Source organism: Chelonoidis abingdonii, chromosome 1, assembly GCF_003597395.2.
Source record: "Chelonoidis abingdonii isolate Lonesome George chromosome 1, CheloAbing_2.0, whole genome shotgun sequence".
Classification (NCBI taxonomy): Eukaryota; Metazoa; Chordata; order Testudines; family Testudinidae; genus Chelonoidis; species Chelonoidis abingdonii.
In genome coordinates this window covers 363,980,594-364,000,420 of record NC_133769.1, presented here as the reverse complement: position 1 = coordinate 364,000,420, position 19,827 = coordinate 363,980,594, and the positions used below count along the sequence as shown (strand labels likewise).

The window sequence follows — 19,827 nt, the reverse complement described above, 5'->3', positions numbered from 1 at the left end:
ATGAAGTCGTGCTATTTTGTCCAGCAGAATTGGAACACATTGTCATAAATGTTGTTACACTTTTAATCCATTTTATCTTTCTCTTTCAGCTTTTCCGACGCGTGGCAGCTGCCTTGCCTGGAATGGAGAGCACACAGGACAAAAGCAGAGAAGACAGTATCCTTTATGTGTTTGAGCCATAATTCTGTGGATGTACAGCTAGGGGTTTGCATGCAGAGGGACATGCAATCCCTGAGTAACAGACACAGGATGGGGGAGGGAGAAGTATAAATATAAAACCTGCCCCTGGTGGCCATCTGCCTAACTGTTAGTTGGTTAATTGCATATAGGCATCACAGAAGCGCGTGTTGAGGAAAGGGTACGCTCCTTACAGACTAGTTCAGCAAGGGTGTTCTGTGCTGTAGAAGCAGCATGGAGACATGTGGAATAAGCTGTAAAGAGGCTGAGCCTAGGAGCACGGTGGAGTGGAGGGGTGAGGGTTGTGCAATGACATGAGTGGATAGATGTAGGGATGGTCAGCTGGAAAGTGCCTTGGAAGTGGGGTGGGACAAGAGGCCTGAATTTAATGTGGTGGAAAAGGGGATTAAAAAGAGGCTGACATGGTCAGGTCGCCAGGAAAAGAGTTCTCAGCTCAGCATTTTGAACAGATTGGATGTCAAGGAGGCTAAAGAGGTGGAGCTTGCAGTAGTCAGGAGAGAGCCCCAAAGTTTGTGGTCTGGACAGAGGAGGCAGGATCTGAGATGTGGTTTATAGAGCAGCAGTTCTCAGTCAAGGGGCCAGGGGCCCCTAGGGGGCTGTGATCGGGTTTCAGGGTGGCTGCCTAGCAGGGCCAGTGTTAGACTTGCTGGGGCTTAGAGCAGAAAGCCGAAGCCCCACCACCTGGGACTGAAGTCCAGGGCCCTGACTCCCGCCACATGGAGCTGAAGCCAAAGCCTCAGCAATGTAGCTTTACAAGGCTCACTGTGGTATGGGGCCCCAGGCAATTACCTGCCTGCTACCCCCTAACACCGGCCCTGCCTTTCATATGCAGAAAACCAGTTATTTTGGCACAGATGGGCTGGGGAGTTTTTATAGCATGTTTTGTGGGGAGGGTCTCAGAAAGAAAAAGGTTGAGAACCCCTGTTCTAAAGGAGAAGCTGCAAGCCTCGGGTGCCAAACTGAGAGGCCCGAATAACAGGAGATCAAAGCATTGTCAGTGGCTAAAGAATGAGGAGGGCTTAGGGGCAGGTCAGGAGTGTAAAGGTAGGTTTCCGAGTAGCCTGCAATAAAGATCACTGGTTGTCGAGAAAAAGGGCTGGGGGTGCCCCGACAGGAGCCGCTTGGAGAGAGGCATAAGGGGATTTCCCCAAGAGGTACTTTGCTCAGAGGTAGGAGATCCAGGTGATAGTCACAAAAGCCAAGGCAGGACAAGACCTTCAAGTCGGGTGGAATCAGCAAACTCCGCACCACCTACAACCCTTCAGTTGCAATCAGTCTCTGACCTCTTCCTGGCCACATCTTAGGACCTCTTCCTCCCCCATCATCTCTGCTTCTCTCGACACTGCAAGGAAGAAGGGAGATAGGGCTTTTTTGAGTATGGTGGTGTCATAAACAGATAGTTAAGGGTTAATGTTCTTTCACCTGCAAAGGGCTTACAAGCAGAGAACTGTCACCTGACCAGAGGACCAATCAGGAAACCGGATTTTTCAAATCTCAAGGGAGGGAAGTTTTGGGGGGGTGTTCTTTGTCTCGTCTCTGTTGCTCTCTCGGCTCTGAGAGTGATCTCTATCTCCAGGCTTTCTAATCTTCTGTTTCCAAGTGTAAGTACAAAGGTAGAAGACAATAGGCTTATATGTTTTTTTGTATTTAATGTTTGTAGTTTGCTGGAATGTTTAATGTGATTTCTTTTTGGTAAGGCTGTTTATTCATTTTGTTTCTTTTTAAGCCATGACCCTGTATATTAATCACTTGATACAGGACCATTTTTGTCTTTTTCTTCTTTTTTTATAAGCTTTCTTTTTAAGACCTGTTTGATTTTTTTCTCTGGTTAAGGCTAAGGAACGAGTGGAGGGGAAATCTCTTTGTGTTAGAGTTACAAGCTTTCATTTGCAGGACTTCTGGCGTCGAGAGCGAGAGAAACCTGACTCTCTTGTGTTTTTGTTTCAAGGAATTTTGAAGTCAGCGGAAATCTCCGGTACCCAAGGCGGAAGATTCGTGGGAGGGTAAAGAGGGGGAAGGGAAGTGGCCTGTTATTTCCCTTTGTGGAGACTCAGGGCGTCTGAGTCTTGGGGTCCCCCAGGGAGGTTTTGGGAGACCAGAGTGAGCAGACACTGGATTTGGCTTGGCAGCGCTATCAGATCTAAGCTGGTAATTAAGCTTGGAGGTTTCATGCAGGCACCCACATTTTGGACGCTAAGGTTCAGAATTGGGACTTATGCTTTATGACAGGTGGACATGAGCATGCTTATCTCCAGGGGATGACTCCAAACGGGAGAGCAGGGGTTGAGAAAGAGAGGGCATAAGAGTGGGAGTGGATGGATTTTTTGAGGGTGATGCTGGAGGAGCTGGAGGGTGAGAGGTGAGAATCAGCATGGATGATCAGGAAGTTAGAGTGGAGAAGGAGGAGAGGAAATCACAGCAGATCTTGAAGATCTTATTTGAAAAAGCAGGTAGAGGACAGAGGGGAGGTTTTAGGGGATAATTTGGTTCAGATACGTAGCTGGCCTTGAGTCTACAGGTCAGTGAAGATGGAGCTCTGTAGTAGTTTGGTAAGGAACAAGGCAGGAACTGTATGAGCACACACCTGCAGTGGAGGAAGTAAGTGTATCGGATGCAAACTGAAGGCCTTTTAAGCATCACATTTGTTGCGGAGTTAAACCCATGATTTTAGTAGCTGTAGGTTGCAGCTGCTAAATCCTGGCTTTGTGTGACATATACTTGATTAATCAAGGACCTTTTCTCAGCAGCACACAGCTGACAGGCTGATCAGTGCCCATTTTATTAATAAGAAGGACAGTGTTAGATCCTCAGTCCCTGCATGTGGTGGCCCCTACTGACTCTTGCTGCTCCATCAGGGACTTATATCCAGTCTCCAAATGGGAGAGCAACAAGGCAGATAGCAAAACAGCTTGTCGCGGTGTGTCCTCTGCTGTAGAAGCAGGTCAAGACCAGTGGTGAGTTTTTTTTCTCCACTGCCTGTTTACAGAACCATGTGGGTTCAAGGAACTTGAGCTAATCATAAGGCTTTCATGCTCCATAACTCATCTGCATGGTGTTGGCAGAGCTATAGTTTTAAGCATTTTCCTCAAGCAGCTTCCTCTTAACTGTTAGAGGATTTAGAGACTCAAAACTACAAGACAGAATTGTAACAAAGGACTCTTCAGTTCTTTGTTTCTTGCTGACCTCATCCTTCCCCATTTATCTCCTTCCATCCCTTGTAAAGAAAAGCTTCCTCCCCAAGAACTGATAAGTGGTGTTACCAGCTGCATGAACTGCGTGCCATCCCGAGCTGGCTGAGCAGAGACAGATTTGAGACTTGTGCTGAGCTGACATGAACTAGCATGTTTGGGGGTAGTGATCAGTGCTCTGCCTGTGATCTCTGGGTGCACTGTAATGATGGAGCATCAGGTTTGGGGATCCCAGCACCACAAAGGGAGTTGTTTATTAGAGGCTGTGTCAGAGGGGAATGTTTGAGTGACCTTGTGCCGTTGTTCACTGTTGGCTGTCATTGCAAGGTTTTGGGAAAACAGCACATGTTGCTCTGTGATACCAGTAAGCAGCAGTGAGAGAGCTGGGGGAAAAGATTCATGGTTATTTCCCACAAAGGTGTTCTCAGCGCCCGGGAATGGTGTGGTAGTGTGGGAGGGTCAGTGCTCCTAAACCCCATGATGGGTATGGTATGAAAAGAGATGGGGGATTAGAACAAGCTTCTCTAGGAAGTTACAGGTTGACTGAAGACTCACTACTGTGTATAGTGCATGTAGTGTTCCTGGCTATGGAGTAGATGCTATGGGTATAATTAATTGAATGTACGTGTCAGTACTTGGGGATGTGTTTTTTTCTGATCCAGTCTAGGGCCAATGCCAAAAGTTACAGACTCAGTTAACAATGCCACAGCATCCTTCTAAACCTGGTAGATTGAGGGGCTGAACCTTAAATCTCATCTTATTACCCTCTTCTTTCCCCTACTGCAGTTCTTACACACAATTGCCAATTTCTGGGCAATCACTTGTGAGTGATTGGAATGCCTTATGTTAGGGGTGTCAGACTCCTTCTGCAGCCAGAGCCAAATTACTGTCTCTCTTTCCGTGAACCTGGAGTTAAACTTTCACTAGTCCTTTGGGCACTGAAGCCTCCTGACTTTCACTCCTCTTCTTTCCTGCTCCCTCCTTCTGTCATGTACTGCTCCTGGAGACTGGTGCTGTGGGGGTGGAGTGACAGTGGTGGGGTAGCGGGGAGGGGAGGGGAGGCACTCTTTTCTCTGAGGTTGGGGTACTTAGAACAGCAGGAAGCTGTGGGATGTAAGGGAGCAGAGAAGCAGCTGCTCTCCTGACCCCATTGCTATGGGGCTCTGCAGTGGTAGCGAGGGGCTGGGAAGAAGTCTCTTTACGCTGGGACCTTGCAGCCCTTGTAGGTGCTCAGGGAGAAGGGGAGTGAGGAGGAGGAGCAGCAGATGCTTGTGACCAATCAGGTATGAGTTCTCTTAAGCTCCTCCCACTTCAGGGGTCCAGCCCTGTTGAAGTGCAGGCGCTGCATGTTGAATGTCTTTGAAGTGTGGAGGCGGCTGCAAGCTGGAAGGAAGAGTCCTGAAAGTAGGATCTGCCACACAAGCCATGTATTTGACACCTGGGGTTTATGCCGTTAGAAAGCTGGGTTCCTGCTTTCAGAGGAGATACAGCTGCAGTGTTGGCTTCAAAAAGGTGGCTACTAAAACAGCAAGTTAATCAGGACAACTCTTATTTATAATCCAGTCGTCACAATTTGCCAGGCCTAGGAGACAAATACTCTGTACCAGTCACTCTCTGTCTTCCCTGGCCCACAGAGTGGTTGAAAAATTGTCCCAGGGTCTGCCATAGCCTTCAGTTCTCTATAAATGGAAAGGATTGTGGGCTTTGGGCCATGGGAGGGTGGGTGGAGGGGGGTTTCTGAAGGGTGTGTGGAGGGGTTGATGCAGCTCAGATGAACTGGGCCTTCCTCACTGCCCCAGAGCTGCACACAGGGAAGGGGACCTGCTCTCTGATAGGGTGAGAGCAGGGCCGAGGGAAGGGAAAAGAGAACAAGCGTCTCTCTGCTCTTGCTGGGCTCTGCCGGCCAGTGGGTGTCTCCCCACCAGCTGAAAGCTGCTGCTCTCTACCACTGGAAAGCAAAGACTGAATATAGTATTTGGTTCTAACCCTAGTGGTTTGAGAGACTGGACGTACAAGCCATTGTCAAGCTAGCAGTGCTTTAGAGACTGGCTGAGATCTTCAGCCTGCATGCCTTTCATTTCCTACTGTACGAGTAGCTTGGAAAGAGGAAGAGGTGATTAGGAGGCAGCAGGGAGGGAAAGCTCTTACGGGGTGGGCACTGCATTTCTAAGAGCTTGGCAGGGACATCCCAAGCCTGGCCTGGGCACACCCTTAAGTAATTAGCACAAATCTCAAATCAGTAAAGGGGGCTAGGAAACCTACCTTGATTTGTCTGAGACTGGGACTTTCAAGGGAGGTGCCCCATTGAATGCCAGTGGGAGATGGCACCTAGCTGTGTTAAGCTTCTCTGAACACCAGCCAAAAGCCCCACCTAGAGGCAATGCAGAGAAATATGGCAGAAGGAAGATGACTGTGCCCACCAACATGGCCGACCAAGGCTGGCTTTGGTCCCAGCAGGGCCAAGGGAGGAGCGTTCCCATTTGTTTGCCTTAACTTACTTCTTCCAGTGATCGACATAAAACTGGAAAAGCCTCAAGAGCAGCCCGTCAGTGAAGGAGGTTGTTCCTGCTAATACCACGTTGCTTCTCTTACCTTTCTCCAGAACATCACTGCTTCCCCTCCCTTTACTCTTCATTGACTGCGGTGTGAATATTGGCTTGAACTGTCCCCTTTCAGTAATAACGTATTGCAATTCATCATTGCTGGCTGTCTCGTGGAGATGATCTCTTAGCTTCACAAGCGCGCACACTCAAAAGAAAATGTCAGTGTCTTCATTATTTATAAGAAAAAAATAAAGCCAAAATATTCCAGCATATTCCAGTTATAACTTTAAAAAGATAGGTACAATTTCTTAATGTTTGTTCCTTTTTTAATGTTATGATATTGCACTTTGAAATTATGGAAATCGAGTAAGTTTTGAATTGGACTTGGTCAAGAGGTATGTGCAGAATACTTATATCTTACCCACTTGATTTCACTGTCAAACTGGAAATGGCTAGACAGCAGTCAAAAGAGAGGCAGAGTTGGCATATCCTTAAGGATTAGATGCTGCCCTTTCAGTATAAAATAAACAAGAGCTATAACATCCTCTATGCTGAGATGCTCTGAATCTTTTCTTAAGCCCCAAACATTTTGGAAACCTGAAACTTTAGCAGGGTTTTGATGCTGAAAAAGGCTACTGAGACTTTTAGTCTTTGCAGAGTCAATATGAACAAATTTCCAAGAAAGCAGACCCAGAAATACTAAGTGTCTTTCTGATATTGATAAATGGCTCTTTTGGGGAGGGACACGTGTGCTAATGAAACACTTTTGCGGGAGATAAGTAAACAGATGTCTTGGATACACAATTGGCTTTAAAAGCATTGTTTTCTTTTATGTAAAATTCCAATAAAATAAATTATTACCTGAGAGATTGGAACATGACGTTTTGGCTATTCTATCAGGGAGAAAAGCAATTTTAAAAAAATTAATTTTTAAAAAAATTAATTTTTAAACAAAGTTCAGCATCAGCACTAAAAACAATTTTGTCAGTGGATTGGCATGTCCAAATCGTAGCAGAAAGACAAAACAGCATTTGATGGAACAAGCAGAAATGTTACAATAATTGACAGTTAATATGGGGTGGATTGATTGAGGATCAGCTGGTGGGTTTCCTTATCATGGTCCTAAGTAAATTGGGGGTGGGGGGGATGTTTACTTGTGAGCCTATAGAAGTAGATTTGAAAGACCCTAAGTGAAAAAGAAGGGAATTTTAATAGGATGGAAAGAAACCTATGATTATGCAGACATATGCCTTTAATTTTTAGCATTTTTTATGTTGAGTCTTCCAAGTTGGTTTAGTTTTTTCATTAGATCTGTATAGTTTGGTTAAATAGCTAGTAATTTAGTTTTATATTTAACTAAGCTACAATTAACCATTTTTCTTTGATATTTATTTCTCGGCTTAATTTTTTTTTACTATTTTCAGTATTTTTTGTTTTGCTGAGGAATCCGAATAGAGCTTTGCCGGTGTTGCAAGATGTAGCTATCCAAGAAACACAAAGAAACCAATACACTAGATGCGCACCCTCGTAATCTTTACTAGTCCTTGTGAAATTGCTGTGTCAGTTAATAAACACAATTGTAAATACACTGTTTGCAGGAAGAGTATAGCTGTGTAGTTACAGTGCAGGAAAAAAATCGACAGTCTAAAGATGGAATTGAAAACACTCAGACTCCTCCGTTCCCCCACTGAAAATAACCAACACAGGGGGGAATAGTCCCCCTCCCCCACTGCTGTCACCTGGCAATATGCAGAGAAGGTGTGGAAGTCTGCATTCTGGAGTTGAATGTCAAATCAATACCTGCCCTGGGTTTATAACAACTCTGCATACCAATAACTTAACATTAAAGGCAAAAATGAGATGTAAAGTGCTTTTATAATGCAATATTAAAGGCGATTTTTTTTTTTAGACGTGGCATGTCTTGAAATAAATAGTGAAATATGATGGATCATATTCTTTATTTCAAAGAAGCTGATGTGGAGAGGAAAACCTGGCTACTTTCCTGTATTGTAGTCGCCTTTATTGTGCAAAAAACCATCTTGCTGCTTTTAATATTCAGTTTTCTTTGTTTTAGTGTTTTCCTTTTACTTTATTGGAGGCAAAAATGCTGCGCTTCTTTACAGAACAAACTGAATTACTTTAAGAATCCAAGCCAAAGTGCTTGAACAGCAGCTTTTTGCCCTAAGTTGAAACGTTTGACAAGCCAGACCCTAGATAAGTCAGATGGTTACTCAAGCAAGTAGCCCTTACTCAGCTGAGTCCTCCTTATTTTAATGGGGCTACTTGTGCAAGCTGTGGGCTGCTCATCTGCGTACAGGTTTGCAAGATCAGCCTATTAAGACTTGCCTTTGCCTGAAAATGAATGTTAGAACCTGACCTCAAGGAGTCGTGTCTTGAACATGTTAAACACTTTGTGGTTGTATAAACCAGGACAGCTTGTGTTTTTAACATTTTCAGTTGGTTGTGGTAGATTCCCACAGAAACCAGGGCGTACCTCTGACTAGCAGGCGTATTTAACACAACCTGTTCCTGCATCCACTGACAGCAGTTGTATATAACATTGTGTTAGCTTCATGACTCCCAACACATGTTCCAATACTACCCATTTTCTAGTGAAAGGAAGCCCCCGATAATGTACGTGGAAGCAGAATGTTCATTGTCTGTATGGTGCTTCCTCATTCCAAGCTGTCTAGCTTTTCTTTCCACCCATGATAACAGGCTCATTTTTAAATACGGTTTTAAAACAGTAAACATTTCCACTTTGTTTCTTTTCCCCTCCCCACTCTGGCTTGATGATGTACAGTACATTCAGCAACTGTCCATTACTCACTTTTTGTCTTGATGCAAAGTAATTGAATAAATTGTAAAAGGAGGGGGAAAGATTCCTTCTCTTCTTCATGTTGGAATGTCACTGGTACCTCAGCTCTGTTTGATAATATAAAACAACACAAACTCCTTAGCGCTTGAACTAAATAAATACCTGTCTCATTGGAACTCTTTGATGGCTCTTTTCTCTGAGGACATGGAGTGGGAAGGAAGAGACTCGGATTTATTTACTTAGCAGGAGGCTCAGATCTCTTTGCTCTTGGCATGAGAAAATAGCTCTTATCTACCTGTGTCCATGAAATACTCTCCAGTCTAAGCTACTGTACCCTGTTCTGAAAATGTAATTTCACAGAGAGCATCACTTGTCTTGTGGCACAAACCAGAGCAGCTTTTGCAACGTTAGCTCTTGGCTGTAGCAGTCACTCTTTTTCTCTCCTTCCCCTGCAGCTGGTGACCACCTTGAGCGTGGAAGTCAGTAATCTCTCTTCTGTTTTAAAATCCTTGTAAAGAAAAAATGGCCATCCCATAAGCAGGTAAGTTGGTGGCCAGCCTCTGCGTTGAATCCTATCTGTTGGCCCTGCCTGTCCTCCTGTTCAATTCGTACTCTGACATCCTAGAGAGAGCTCCAAGACTAGGGGTGGAACTAGCTCGTATTGTGCAGGCATGTGCACAATGGAGAGGAAGCCATGGCCACTTGTGAAGATCCTGCTGGTAGGCTCCAGTTTCATCAACGGGAGAGATGGTAGTTGTGGGAATTGCTAGTGAGGAAACAGCAGTAAAATGCTGAAGTGCTGGTACATGTAGCAATGACTGGGAAACACTAGCCATGACCATGGAGGGAGAAATACGGGAGAATTCCATAAGTAGTTAGGGACACCAATGTGTGAACCATGCATGGTCCAGCATCAACTCATTGGCTCAGAGTCCCAAAACACACAAGGAAGTGTCGTCTCTTATCAACTGGTTCTCCAACAAATGAGCTTTTGGGTTTCCCGGTAGCTTTCACATAACACTACACAAGGCAGTGTGTCATGGTACAATTCCCCACTCTGAACCTTAGCGTTGAAAAGATGGGGTACCAGCATGAATTCCTCTAAGCTAATTACAGCTATAGACCTGTAGCGCGCCGACCAACCAGGAATGCATTGCCTGGTACAATCTGGTCCCCCAAACCTTTGCGGGACCCCAAGACCCGACCTCTCTGGGATCTCACACAAGAGAAAACCTGTCCCCAACCATGCTCTCCCGGCTTCCCCTCCCTGGGTACCCTGGAAGATCCCTTGATTCAAATCCTTGAATCCCAAAACAGAGAGGAAATTACCCTCCTCTTCTCCCCCCTCCCGACTCTCCGAGAGAGAAGAATCCTGGCACAGAAGAGAAATTAGCTTTCTCCCCTTCCCTCCTTTCTCCCACACAATTCCTGGTGATTCCAGAGCCGCCCTGCGGTTCTCACCAGCAAAAAAACAATCGGTTCTTAAACAGAAACTTTTAATTAAAGAGAAAAAACAGTAATTAAACCTTGGTAATTAAATGATTTGGTAAAGGTTTTTAACTAAGGACTGGGTATACCCTCCCAGCCTAAGTATCAAATACAATTAAAATCTTTTCAGCAAAATAACCAATTTGACTCCTTCACCCCAAATACATCTTGACTCTTCCAGCCAATATGCACATTGCAATAAGAAACAAAACATGCACCGTAACATGCCTCTACCTAGTACTTACTATTTGGAATCTAGTAAGAACCTGTATCAGGGAGATTGGAGAAACGTGTTGCACATCTGGTCACTCTGAGCCCCAGATGAACAACACCAAAACTAACAGGCAACACACAGAAACTTCGCCTCCCTCAAGATTTGAAAGTATCCTGTCTCCTGATTGGTTCTCTGGTCAGGTGACAGCCAGGCTTACTGAACTTGTTAACCCTTTGCAGTCAAAGAGATATAAAGTACTTCTGTGCTATTAACTTTTCTTATCTGTTTATGACACAGTGGAACTAGTATCCGTGGATGCCATCAGGCAATGAGCCCTAAGCATATCTGTTGGCAGAGGATGAGGAAACGCTGAGTGGCATTGTAGAGGGGCTCAGACCTGAGAGCTGTAAAAACAGAGTCTGGTTGGAGAGCTCTGGAAGCAGCACTCTTGGTGTGCTCACGCTAGTTGGGGTGCGGTGGCTATGGGAGGTCCCTTCTAGCGTGAGTTACGTTGACCTGTTTTCTAGGGCTCAGTGATCCCAGTTGTGCAGAGAACATATGTAAAGTGTTTCCTGGGGCAGGGTCTGCAAAGGATGCTCCTGGCCCTATTAGGTGCCTTCACCACCCCCAGAGAGGATGACTTGCTAGTCCCCTTTCTCCTGGGCAGGATGGCCCAAGTCCTATGGCTACCCCATTTCTAATCCAGAAATGTAGCCCCTGGACTAATGTCCCAGCGAGCTGAGTGGCCAACTCCTTGTGACTGTTGCCTTCTGGGACCTGCTGCCTCTGTTTGGCTTTCCCTTGTGGCTGAAGAGGGGGAAAACCCTTGGATGGGGCCTCTAAACCCCTCTGACTCTCCTGCTCTTGCATCGTAGTTCCTGAGCTCAGGCTGGGCTGTGGCTCGGCCTGCTGGCCTCTAGTGCAACTGTATGTGTGTCAAAGTGAGGAATTCCTCCCTTCAGTGGGTTAGTGGTTTGGGGTGTGGCAGCTCTGAGGGATGGCAGGCCGTAAAGCCAATCACAAGCCGACCGTCTAGATGCTAAGGTAGTTCTGTGGTATCCTTGCATAATGGCCTGGGGGCTGGGAAGAAGCTCTTGTTTAAAAGATGCTGTGGTAGAGTTGGGAGAATGTGGGAGATAGAGGTGTTGCAGCTGGAAGAAGTAGCCAAGATAAAGCTTTCCCCTCTTGAGCCCAAGCACGATTGGGAGGGGATTGTACTCTGTACAGGGCCTAGCACTCCAGTGCAGTAATCCCCGGTTGTGGCTTGCAGACACTACTGCAATGCAAATATTCAGAGCAGGCTTCCTGCTGTAGTGCTTGAGCCATTACCGTGGGACAGGGTGCATTATTTCTGTTTTCAAATGTCTAGTTTGGCGTAGGAGGGGAGATACCTAGCATAAGCAGTTGTCTTTGCTGGCCACTCCCAATGATGCCGAAACAACTAGTAGATGCTATTGGCTTGGGATCTATTTACTGGTAGTTAGGAGCTGAAACTATTAACATGGTAGTACGTTTCCCACAACAATCGTGCCCAGAGGCAGCTATGGCTATTTGCCTTCCTTTTGTCTGTAACTAAAGTGTATTAATAATTTGGAGACAGTCCAGAGGAGAACAAAAAAGATGACAGGTCTAGGAACCACGACCTGTGAGGAAAGATTGAAAAATAAATGGATTTGTTTAGTCTGGAGAAGAGAAGCCCGAGGGGAGACAAGTCTTCAAGTACATATGAGATTGTTATAAAGGGGACGGTGATAAATTCTTCTCTTATCCACTGAGGACAGGACAAGTTATGGCCTTAAAGTGCAGCCAGGGAGAATTAAGTTAGACATAAGGAAAAACTTCCTAACTGTCAGGGTGGTTAAGCACTGGAATAAATTACTCAGGGAGCTGGTGGAATCTCCATCTCTGGAGGTTTTGAAGAACAGGCAGGACAAACCCCGTCAGGGATGGTCTAGATCAGGGGTGGGCAAACTCTTTTTGGCCTGAGGGCCACAATGGGTTTCTGAAATTGTATGGAGGGCCAGTTAGGGAAGGTTGTGCCTCCCCAAACAGCCTGGTGTGGCCCAGCCCCTGCCCCCTATCTAACCCGGTGCTGGGCAGCCCCTGCCTCCTATCTGCCCCCCCCCCCCTACCGCTTCTCACTCCCTTTGATGTCCCCCGCGCCCGGGATTCCTGCCCCATCCACCCCTGCCCCGCTGACAGTCCCCCTGAGCCCTGCCCCATCTACCTCGCGATCCTACCCCTTGATTGCCACCTTCCACCCCATCCAACCCCTCCTCATTCCTGACTGCCCCTCCTCCCGGGACCCTTGCCCTATCAAACAACCCCTTCTCCCGACTGCCCCTGGAAACCCCTGCTGCCCCATCCAACCCCCCCTCCTTCCTGACTCCCCATTTAACCCCCCTGTTCCCCACCCTCTGACCACCCTGGCCCTTATTCACACTCCCACCCTCTGACCACCACCCCAAACTCCCCTGCCCTCTAGCCAACCCTCCCGCCCCCTTCCCGTGCTGCTTGGAGCACCACGACAGGCAGCTGTGCCTCCTGGCTGGAGCCAGCCACACCGCAATGCAGAGCACCAGGGCTGGCCTAGACAATGCTTAGTCCTGCCTCAGCCCAGGTGCCTTCCAGTCCTACACTTCTGATTCTGTTAAATAAAAAGCTGACATCAACCTTATTAATATAACATTAACATTACAGCGTAAACCCCTCAGACAGCAGGAAATGGAAAAAGTTCAGGATCCCCCTAATAACCTCAAATCTCCCATGTGGCAAGTTACTAGCAATATTAAACGTAACCAGGTGTGTCACTCTGGAAAAGTTACTGGGTATGTCGACACTCTGCCAAGGGGAGAGCTCCCATTGATGCTGTTAATCCCCCTCCAGGATGGGGAGATGCTGCCTGTCGACACAGTGCTGTCTACAGCGGGCATTAGGCTGCTATAACTGCCTCGCTCAGGGGTGTGGATTTGCCTGTCCCTGCATAGTTTATAGGGTAGACCTGGCCTTAATCTCTCTAGTACTTACCTGGCTCCTATCCCTGTAGTATCAAAGGGCCTTACAGCCTGGGAGGTAGGAAAGTGCTATTCTCCCCATTGTGCAGATGAGGAACTGCTTCAGTTTCCCATCTGTAAAAGAGGGCAAACAAGCCTTGTAGCCTAAAAAGGTTGGAAGGGACCTCAGGAGGTCATCTAGTCCCACCCCCTGCAGGACCAATCCCCAGACAGATTTTTACCCCAGTTCCCTAAATGGCCCCCTCAAGGATTGAGCTTACAAGCCTGGATTTAGCAGGCCAATGCTCAAACCACTGAGCCATCCCTCCCCTTTCTCCTACTGTATTACCCACTTCATTGGCTGCATGCAGTGGAATTTAGCCCATGAAAGCTTATGCTTAAATAAATTTGTTAAGGTGCCCCAAGGACTCCTGATCTTTTTTCTTTAGGGCAGGGACTGTCTCTTCTGTTGTGTTTGGACAGGGCTCAGTATAAAAGGAACACTGCTCACCGCTCGAGCCTCTAGGTGGTGTCATAAATCTAATAACCTGCATCCCCCCTGTGCCTGCTTTACTCCAGACTGTAAGTGGGTGCAGTGGCAGATTCACCAAGAGACAGTCAGGGCTCGGTAAATGAAAGGTGAGGCAGCTGAAAGCAGTGCTCTCACATTCAGCTTGTGCTGCACGATAAAACCTTATTTGATGTAAAATGTTTAAAATAGATAAAACGAGGGGAGAAGGCGGAGTAGCAGCATTCCTGGGGCACTGATTTCAGGGCCAAGGCTTGAGCCTGCACTGATCTGCAGCTGTTAGTAACTGGTGACTGCTCTGTGGTCTGTCCGAAAGGAGCCATTCTTACCGTGGGTCCTACTGGCCCTGTATCCACACCACACAACCTGTGGTGGTACCTGCTGAGTGCTCTCCCCCACTGACCACTACCTGCTTCCATCCCTGCACCAATTCTGTAGGCAAATACAATCCCTTGTGGCCCATTCCACCCCCCCTAAACTCCACAGGAAAACAACCCAGCAGGAGGATCCTGGGTGGAAGCTTGTGTATTTGATCTTAGACGTGTGCACAGTGCTAATGATCCAACCCCATGTACAACCTGAAGGAATTTTAAGACCCGTGCAACCTCCCTGCTGCCAACACTCTCACCTCTTGGGACCAGACTCTGGGTTACAGGCTACCCTGCTGCAGCCTGAGCATGCATCAGGGATGTTGGCTGGGGGACGGGTTGGATATGCCATCTTCACAGTGCCACCTGCTGGCTGATGGCTGGCATTGCAGCAGTAGAAGTAGCAAACACAAGTAGAAGCTGCCTGGATAAAACCACAGGAGACTGGCAGATCAAAGCATAGATTTAAAGTCAGTGTTAGGCCAGATGGGACCGATCCAGGATGCTAATCATGCAATTCCCTCCTGTGCCATTTTGTTTTAAACTGTAGCTTCTGGCCCATTATTCCACATTAAAAAGAAATCTTCCATGAGAGAGAGAGGAATTTTTCTTCTGCTTCCCCCCACACATTACATGTAGTCAATAAGGGGCATTCACTACCCTGGGAGCTCATGCAAGATATCAGCAGACGCAAATCCTCTACCTGGGTCTGTCGGTCAGAGCCCAGGAGGCTCAGACAATAAAATTCCAGCAAACTACAAACACAATCTTGCAGTGAATAATTTTTCACTTTACTCTGAAGCATGAGGCAGGAGAGTGGATGTCATGGGCCAGTGGTTGGATCCAGTACAGTAAATCCTGTGCCACCCATGTAACAATATTGTATTGATTCTGACTCTACTCAAGGCAGGGGCCTCTTCCCTGGCATCATTCTAAGGGCGAAGTATTTTTGGAGTTGCTGGATGCCATTTAAGGTTCCCAGCTAGACTCTTCCAGCGTTGCCACCTGTTTTCCAGGCTTTGCATATAAATGAAACCAGTTGAAAGCTCTCATTGTCAGCCACCCAGAGAGATGGGCTGGAACAGCAACAGCTGCTGGCTCATGTCAGTCGCTTGATTAAAGTTACTGCTAATTAAAGCACCTAAATCACTCCATCTATTTTCCTTCTGCATAATGTGTGATGTCAATCAGTGCCGCAGTGGTGGCAGGGTTTCTCTGGCTCCAGAATATTCAGGTGATAACATGGTATCATTGGAAGTGATAAACATTTCTAAAGCTAACTGTAGACAGACCTTACCGTCGCTTATCTGAGCTAGTGAAGGGCGATTGATAGAAATCATGTAGATTGGATCTTAGAGAGACAAGGTGGGAGTGGTAATATCTTTTATTGGCCCAGCCTCTGTTGTTGAAAAAGAGACACTTTTGAGCTACAGAATTTTTCGGTCTAAAGTCAAAAGCTTGTCTTTCTCACCACCATTCCCTCACCCCGCTTGTCTCTCTCATATCCCAGATCCAACACAGCTACAACAACACTGCCTCAATTTGATCTTGGCATTTTATAATGGGATACTGCTGCTTTACATTCAGATAACTAGTTTTTGATCAGGCAGGGTGTGTAAAGTTAGCTCCAGCTGATCTGAATCTTTAGTCATAGACTGTCACAGCTGTTAATTCACAAGGCTAGCTGGATGGAAGTGCTCAGTTATCAGTCTGTTGTGCCTTGTCCCTCTCTTGCATGAGATCCCGTAGTATTAATCCTGAACTCAACTTTATTGGTCTTGTCCCTTTTTGCCCAAGCAATTGGCGAATATTTGGTGCCTTGCTGGGTTGTTTCTTGCAGAAGGAAAAATTGATCATACGTCTCAGCTCTTTCATTGGGCCAATCCTGTTTGTAAACAAAGAATGTCCAAAGTCCTGTTTCCCTGAACGCAGTCAGATCAAACACCATCAGGCACTTTCCTTGCTCACAATTTTCAAGCCTGCCTGTTTCATGAGCCCTGTGCATCTTCTCTGGGCCACGCTCCCCACTGCTGTGCTGGCTTGCTGCCCCAACACGCAGCTGCTGCGTTTGCACTCAGGCAACGTGTTTCAGCTTCCATTCCACATTCTAAGCCACAGCCTTAGACAGTGGCTTCTGTTATTTCAGCTATCACTAGACAAAGGGCTTACTTAATTGCCCCCTCATTTAGCCCAAATGAAGAGTCCTTAATACACCCATTGATTTTTTTTTTTACTAGATCTCGGACTGGTGACCACTATTAATGCAGTGCAGCATAACAGTAGAAAGTGCCGAGAGGACCCCACTGCGATCTGGACCATGTTGTGCTAGGGTCTGCACAAACACAGTGTGAGATACAGTCCATCTCCTCCCGCCTCCCAAGAAGTCAGTCAAAATAGACAAGATAAAGGAAACTGCCATGGAGAGGGGCTGGCTGGGAGGCTTTGTGGTGAGGGTTGTGGACTGCACTTCTGGAGAGCTGAGTTCAGTTCCTGCTCTGCCACAGCCCCCCATGTGTGACCCTGGGCATGTCACTTAGCCTCTCTGGGCCTCTGTTTCCATCTGTGCAATGGGAATGATAGCATGCCCCCACCTAAAGTGGTGCAGGGAGGAGGTCTGTGTGTTAGCAATTGGGAAGTGCAGCATCTGGGGCCATAAGTACCAGAGCTGGGGTGAGGTGGCTTCCCGCAGTTTCAGCAGGTTGGGGGAATGCTGGGAATAGAACCCAGGTCTCCTGAGTCCCAGGGAGGTGCCCAAGCCTTGTGCAATCTTTATACTGAATGAAATGCAACAAGCTGAGGATGTAGCAGCAGGATGTGTAATTTACAAGCCTGCAAACGAGTTAAGTTCCACAGGCACTGCTGACCTGCCCGGGTCACATATGGTCTTGTATAGCAGCCCTCTGACACACTATGCTACAGCAACCCTGGCACAGACAAGGCCTGACAATCTGAATGGACAAGAGGGAAAGGGGCAGAGAAAGGAAAAACCATTATCCCCATTTTACAGATAGTCTCTCCAGCCCTCAGCCCCTCAAGCTCACACAGGGAGGCAATGGCAGAGTGGAGCATTGAACCTATGAGTCCTGGGTCCCAGGCCAGTGCTTTAATGGCAAAGCCATGCTTCCTTCCTGCATCATGCTCCAGTTCCCAATTACTCAGTCTTCACCTCACCAAAACCCCAACTGACACTGATGGGAGGCTGTGGGGGAAGTCCCAGCAGAGGGGATAAGCTACAAAGTCTTAATCAACCTCTTCCTCAGTGAGGAGGTTCCAGGTAAGGCCATGCTGGTGAGACAGGCTGGGAGCATGGTGTACCCTGGCCTGACCTGCACCCTCATGCAGAGAACAGAAAACCTCCCTCTCCAGGGCTGGCGTTGGTCCCTCTTTTGCAAACATTAATGCCTGGTTCCACCTCTGCCCATACACAGGTGGGGGTGTGGATGCAGGTCAGGGGGAGATTCGCGCAGGCACAAATGGCAGACAGGCGCCTACCTCCCCTGGACTTCCACGGAGCACCTCTGGCATTGGTGCCTTTGGAACCCTCCCTTGGTGGTGGGATTGTCGAGCACCATTCCAGAAACATTCCCCAAACAATTTCCTACCACCAGTCGTCCAGTGATTTGCCTCCCTGTAGCAGGATTGAGCCAGCATGTACGGCAGCAACAGTCCCTCGACCAATCCACTGCTTTCTGAGCTGAGCAGTTAGCTGAAAGGCAAGGCCTTGCAGGTTGTTTTTCTTAGGAGACATCAATGATATGAGTCAGATATTTCTTCAGCATGATCTTGTTTGTTTATACAATCAGAAGGATTAGATTTTATCAGTAAATGGTGATTGCAGCTTTCCCACACCCTCAAACCCACCAAAAATATTTCCATTGATTTTATAATAGAGATTTACAGGGAGACAAAGTAGGAAAAATGCTGCTTGAGACATTACGAGTTTGATTTCAGGCTGGTTACTCTGAATATTTTGAGACATGATGGTGACAATTTGTGTTTTAACGCTTATCAGAGCTTTAACTTTTTGATTCTCAGCGTGTGCTGTCATTAAATAATTCTGATCTGCCCATCCCCACTTCTGGTAACATAGGAACAGCCATACTGGGTCAGACCACGGATCCATCTAGCCCAGTATCCTGGCGTCCGACAGTGGCCAGTGTCAGGTGCCCCAGAGGGAGTGAACAGAACAGGTAATCATCAACTGTGAAAATTTAAATGATAAAAAGCTTTAAAGATGATTAAAAATAAGCACTGATATCTGCTGAAATGATCAAAAAATAAAAAAAGGCTTGGTAGCATTCCAATCAACTCACAAAGATTGTAGCCGAAGTCCTGTTTCCCTGAACACAGGAGAAACAAACAACAGGCACCTTCCTTGCTCAGAAATCCATGTCTCCCCTCCCGTGAGCTCTGTTCTCAACAAGCCCTGGCCACCTCCTTTCCCTCAAGACTCACAGCTGCTCCTGGCTTCCAGCTTCCAACATGCCCCCTATAACCCGACCCCTGCATTTACAACTAGGGAAATCCCTCAGACCAGCCATTTAGCTCTGAACTGCCAGGGGTGAGAGCCCCCTGGCTATTTTTACTACATAAAGAGTTTTGATTGCACATGTTGTGTCTACACTACACTCTAAGCCCAGGCTTCGACTCAGGTTTGAGCCCCACTTCCATCCACACACACACATCTGGACCTGGCTCCTAGGACCCTGCTATGGAGTGGGGCAGAGCTGGAGTCCCCCTGTGACTTGTGTCCATGCCCCGTCATTTTGTAACATGGCTGCAGGTCGAGCTGCAGCCCTGAGTCGGTCGGTCTGGGTAGTGCAGCATGAATCATTAGCGTGACTGTTAGACTTGGTCCAGCAATTGTAAACCTCGGTTTACAATTCAACGTGAATGCTCAGGCCTGGCATGGAAATACCAAATCCACAAGCCTGGGTCCTGCTGACCCGGGCTTAGTGTGCAGTGTAGACACTCCTATTGGCTGTAGTGAAGCCTGTGATTTGTACCCTGAGCACCCGACAGTATAACCCTATCATAGGAGAAACAGCGCCAGCATCAGAGCTGTGAACATCTGGAAAAACACCAGTGCCTTCAATGGGGTCAGCTTGGATTTGTACAGGTGTTACTGAGAGCCGAAGCTGCTTGATTGAAATGCACTCGGTTCCACAAACCTCGGGGGAAAGGAGAACGTAACGTGTTTCTCTACGCGCAGAACAGCCTTTGCTTTCACTCAAGCTGGCGCTTATTTCAGATGACCACATGGAAGAACAAAAGGCCTTTCTCTAGGGGAGAGCACAGTGTGGGGGCAGGGGCTACACTTAACATTTAGTTGTACATAGCTATGGCGCTCAGAGGTGTGAAAAATCCAAACACCTGAGTCCCACAGCAATACCGACCTGACCCCCAGTGTCGACACAACGAAGTCGATGGAGAAATGCTTGCGTTGGCCTGACTAGGGTCACTCAGGGAGGTGGTGTTCCTACAGCCA

At 47.2% G+C, this 19,827-nt stretch overlaps 1 protein-coding gene across 2 annotated transcripts in view; it reads left to right on the top strand.

Moving 5' to 3' along the window:
* The window catches only part of RAB6A (RAB6A, member RAS oncogene family), a 40,888-nt gene extending 33,015 nt beyond the window's left edge, over positions 1 to 7,873 (top strand). For both annotated transcript variants that reach the window (XM_032796402.2, XM_032796401.2), the window contains exon 7: positions 5,894 to 7,873. In XM_032796402.2, coding sequence (XP_032652293.1) covers positions 5,894 to 5,958 — 65 coding nt within the window. In that variant the 3' untranslated portion in view covers positions 5,959 to 7,873. The remainder of the gene's footprint in view (positions 1 to 5,893) is intronic.
* The last annotated feature ends 11,954 nt before the right edge of the window (positions 7,874 to 19,827 follow it).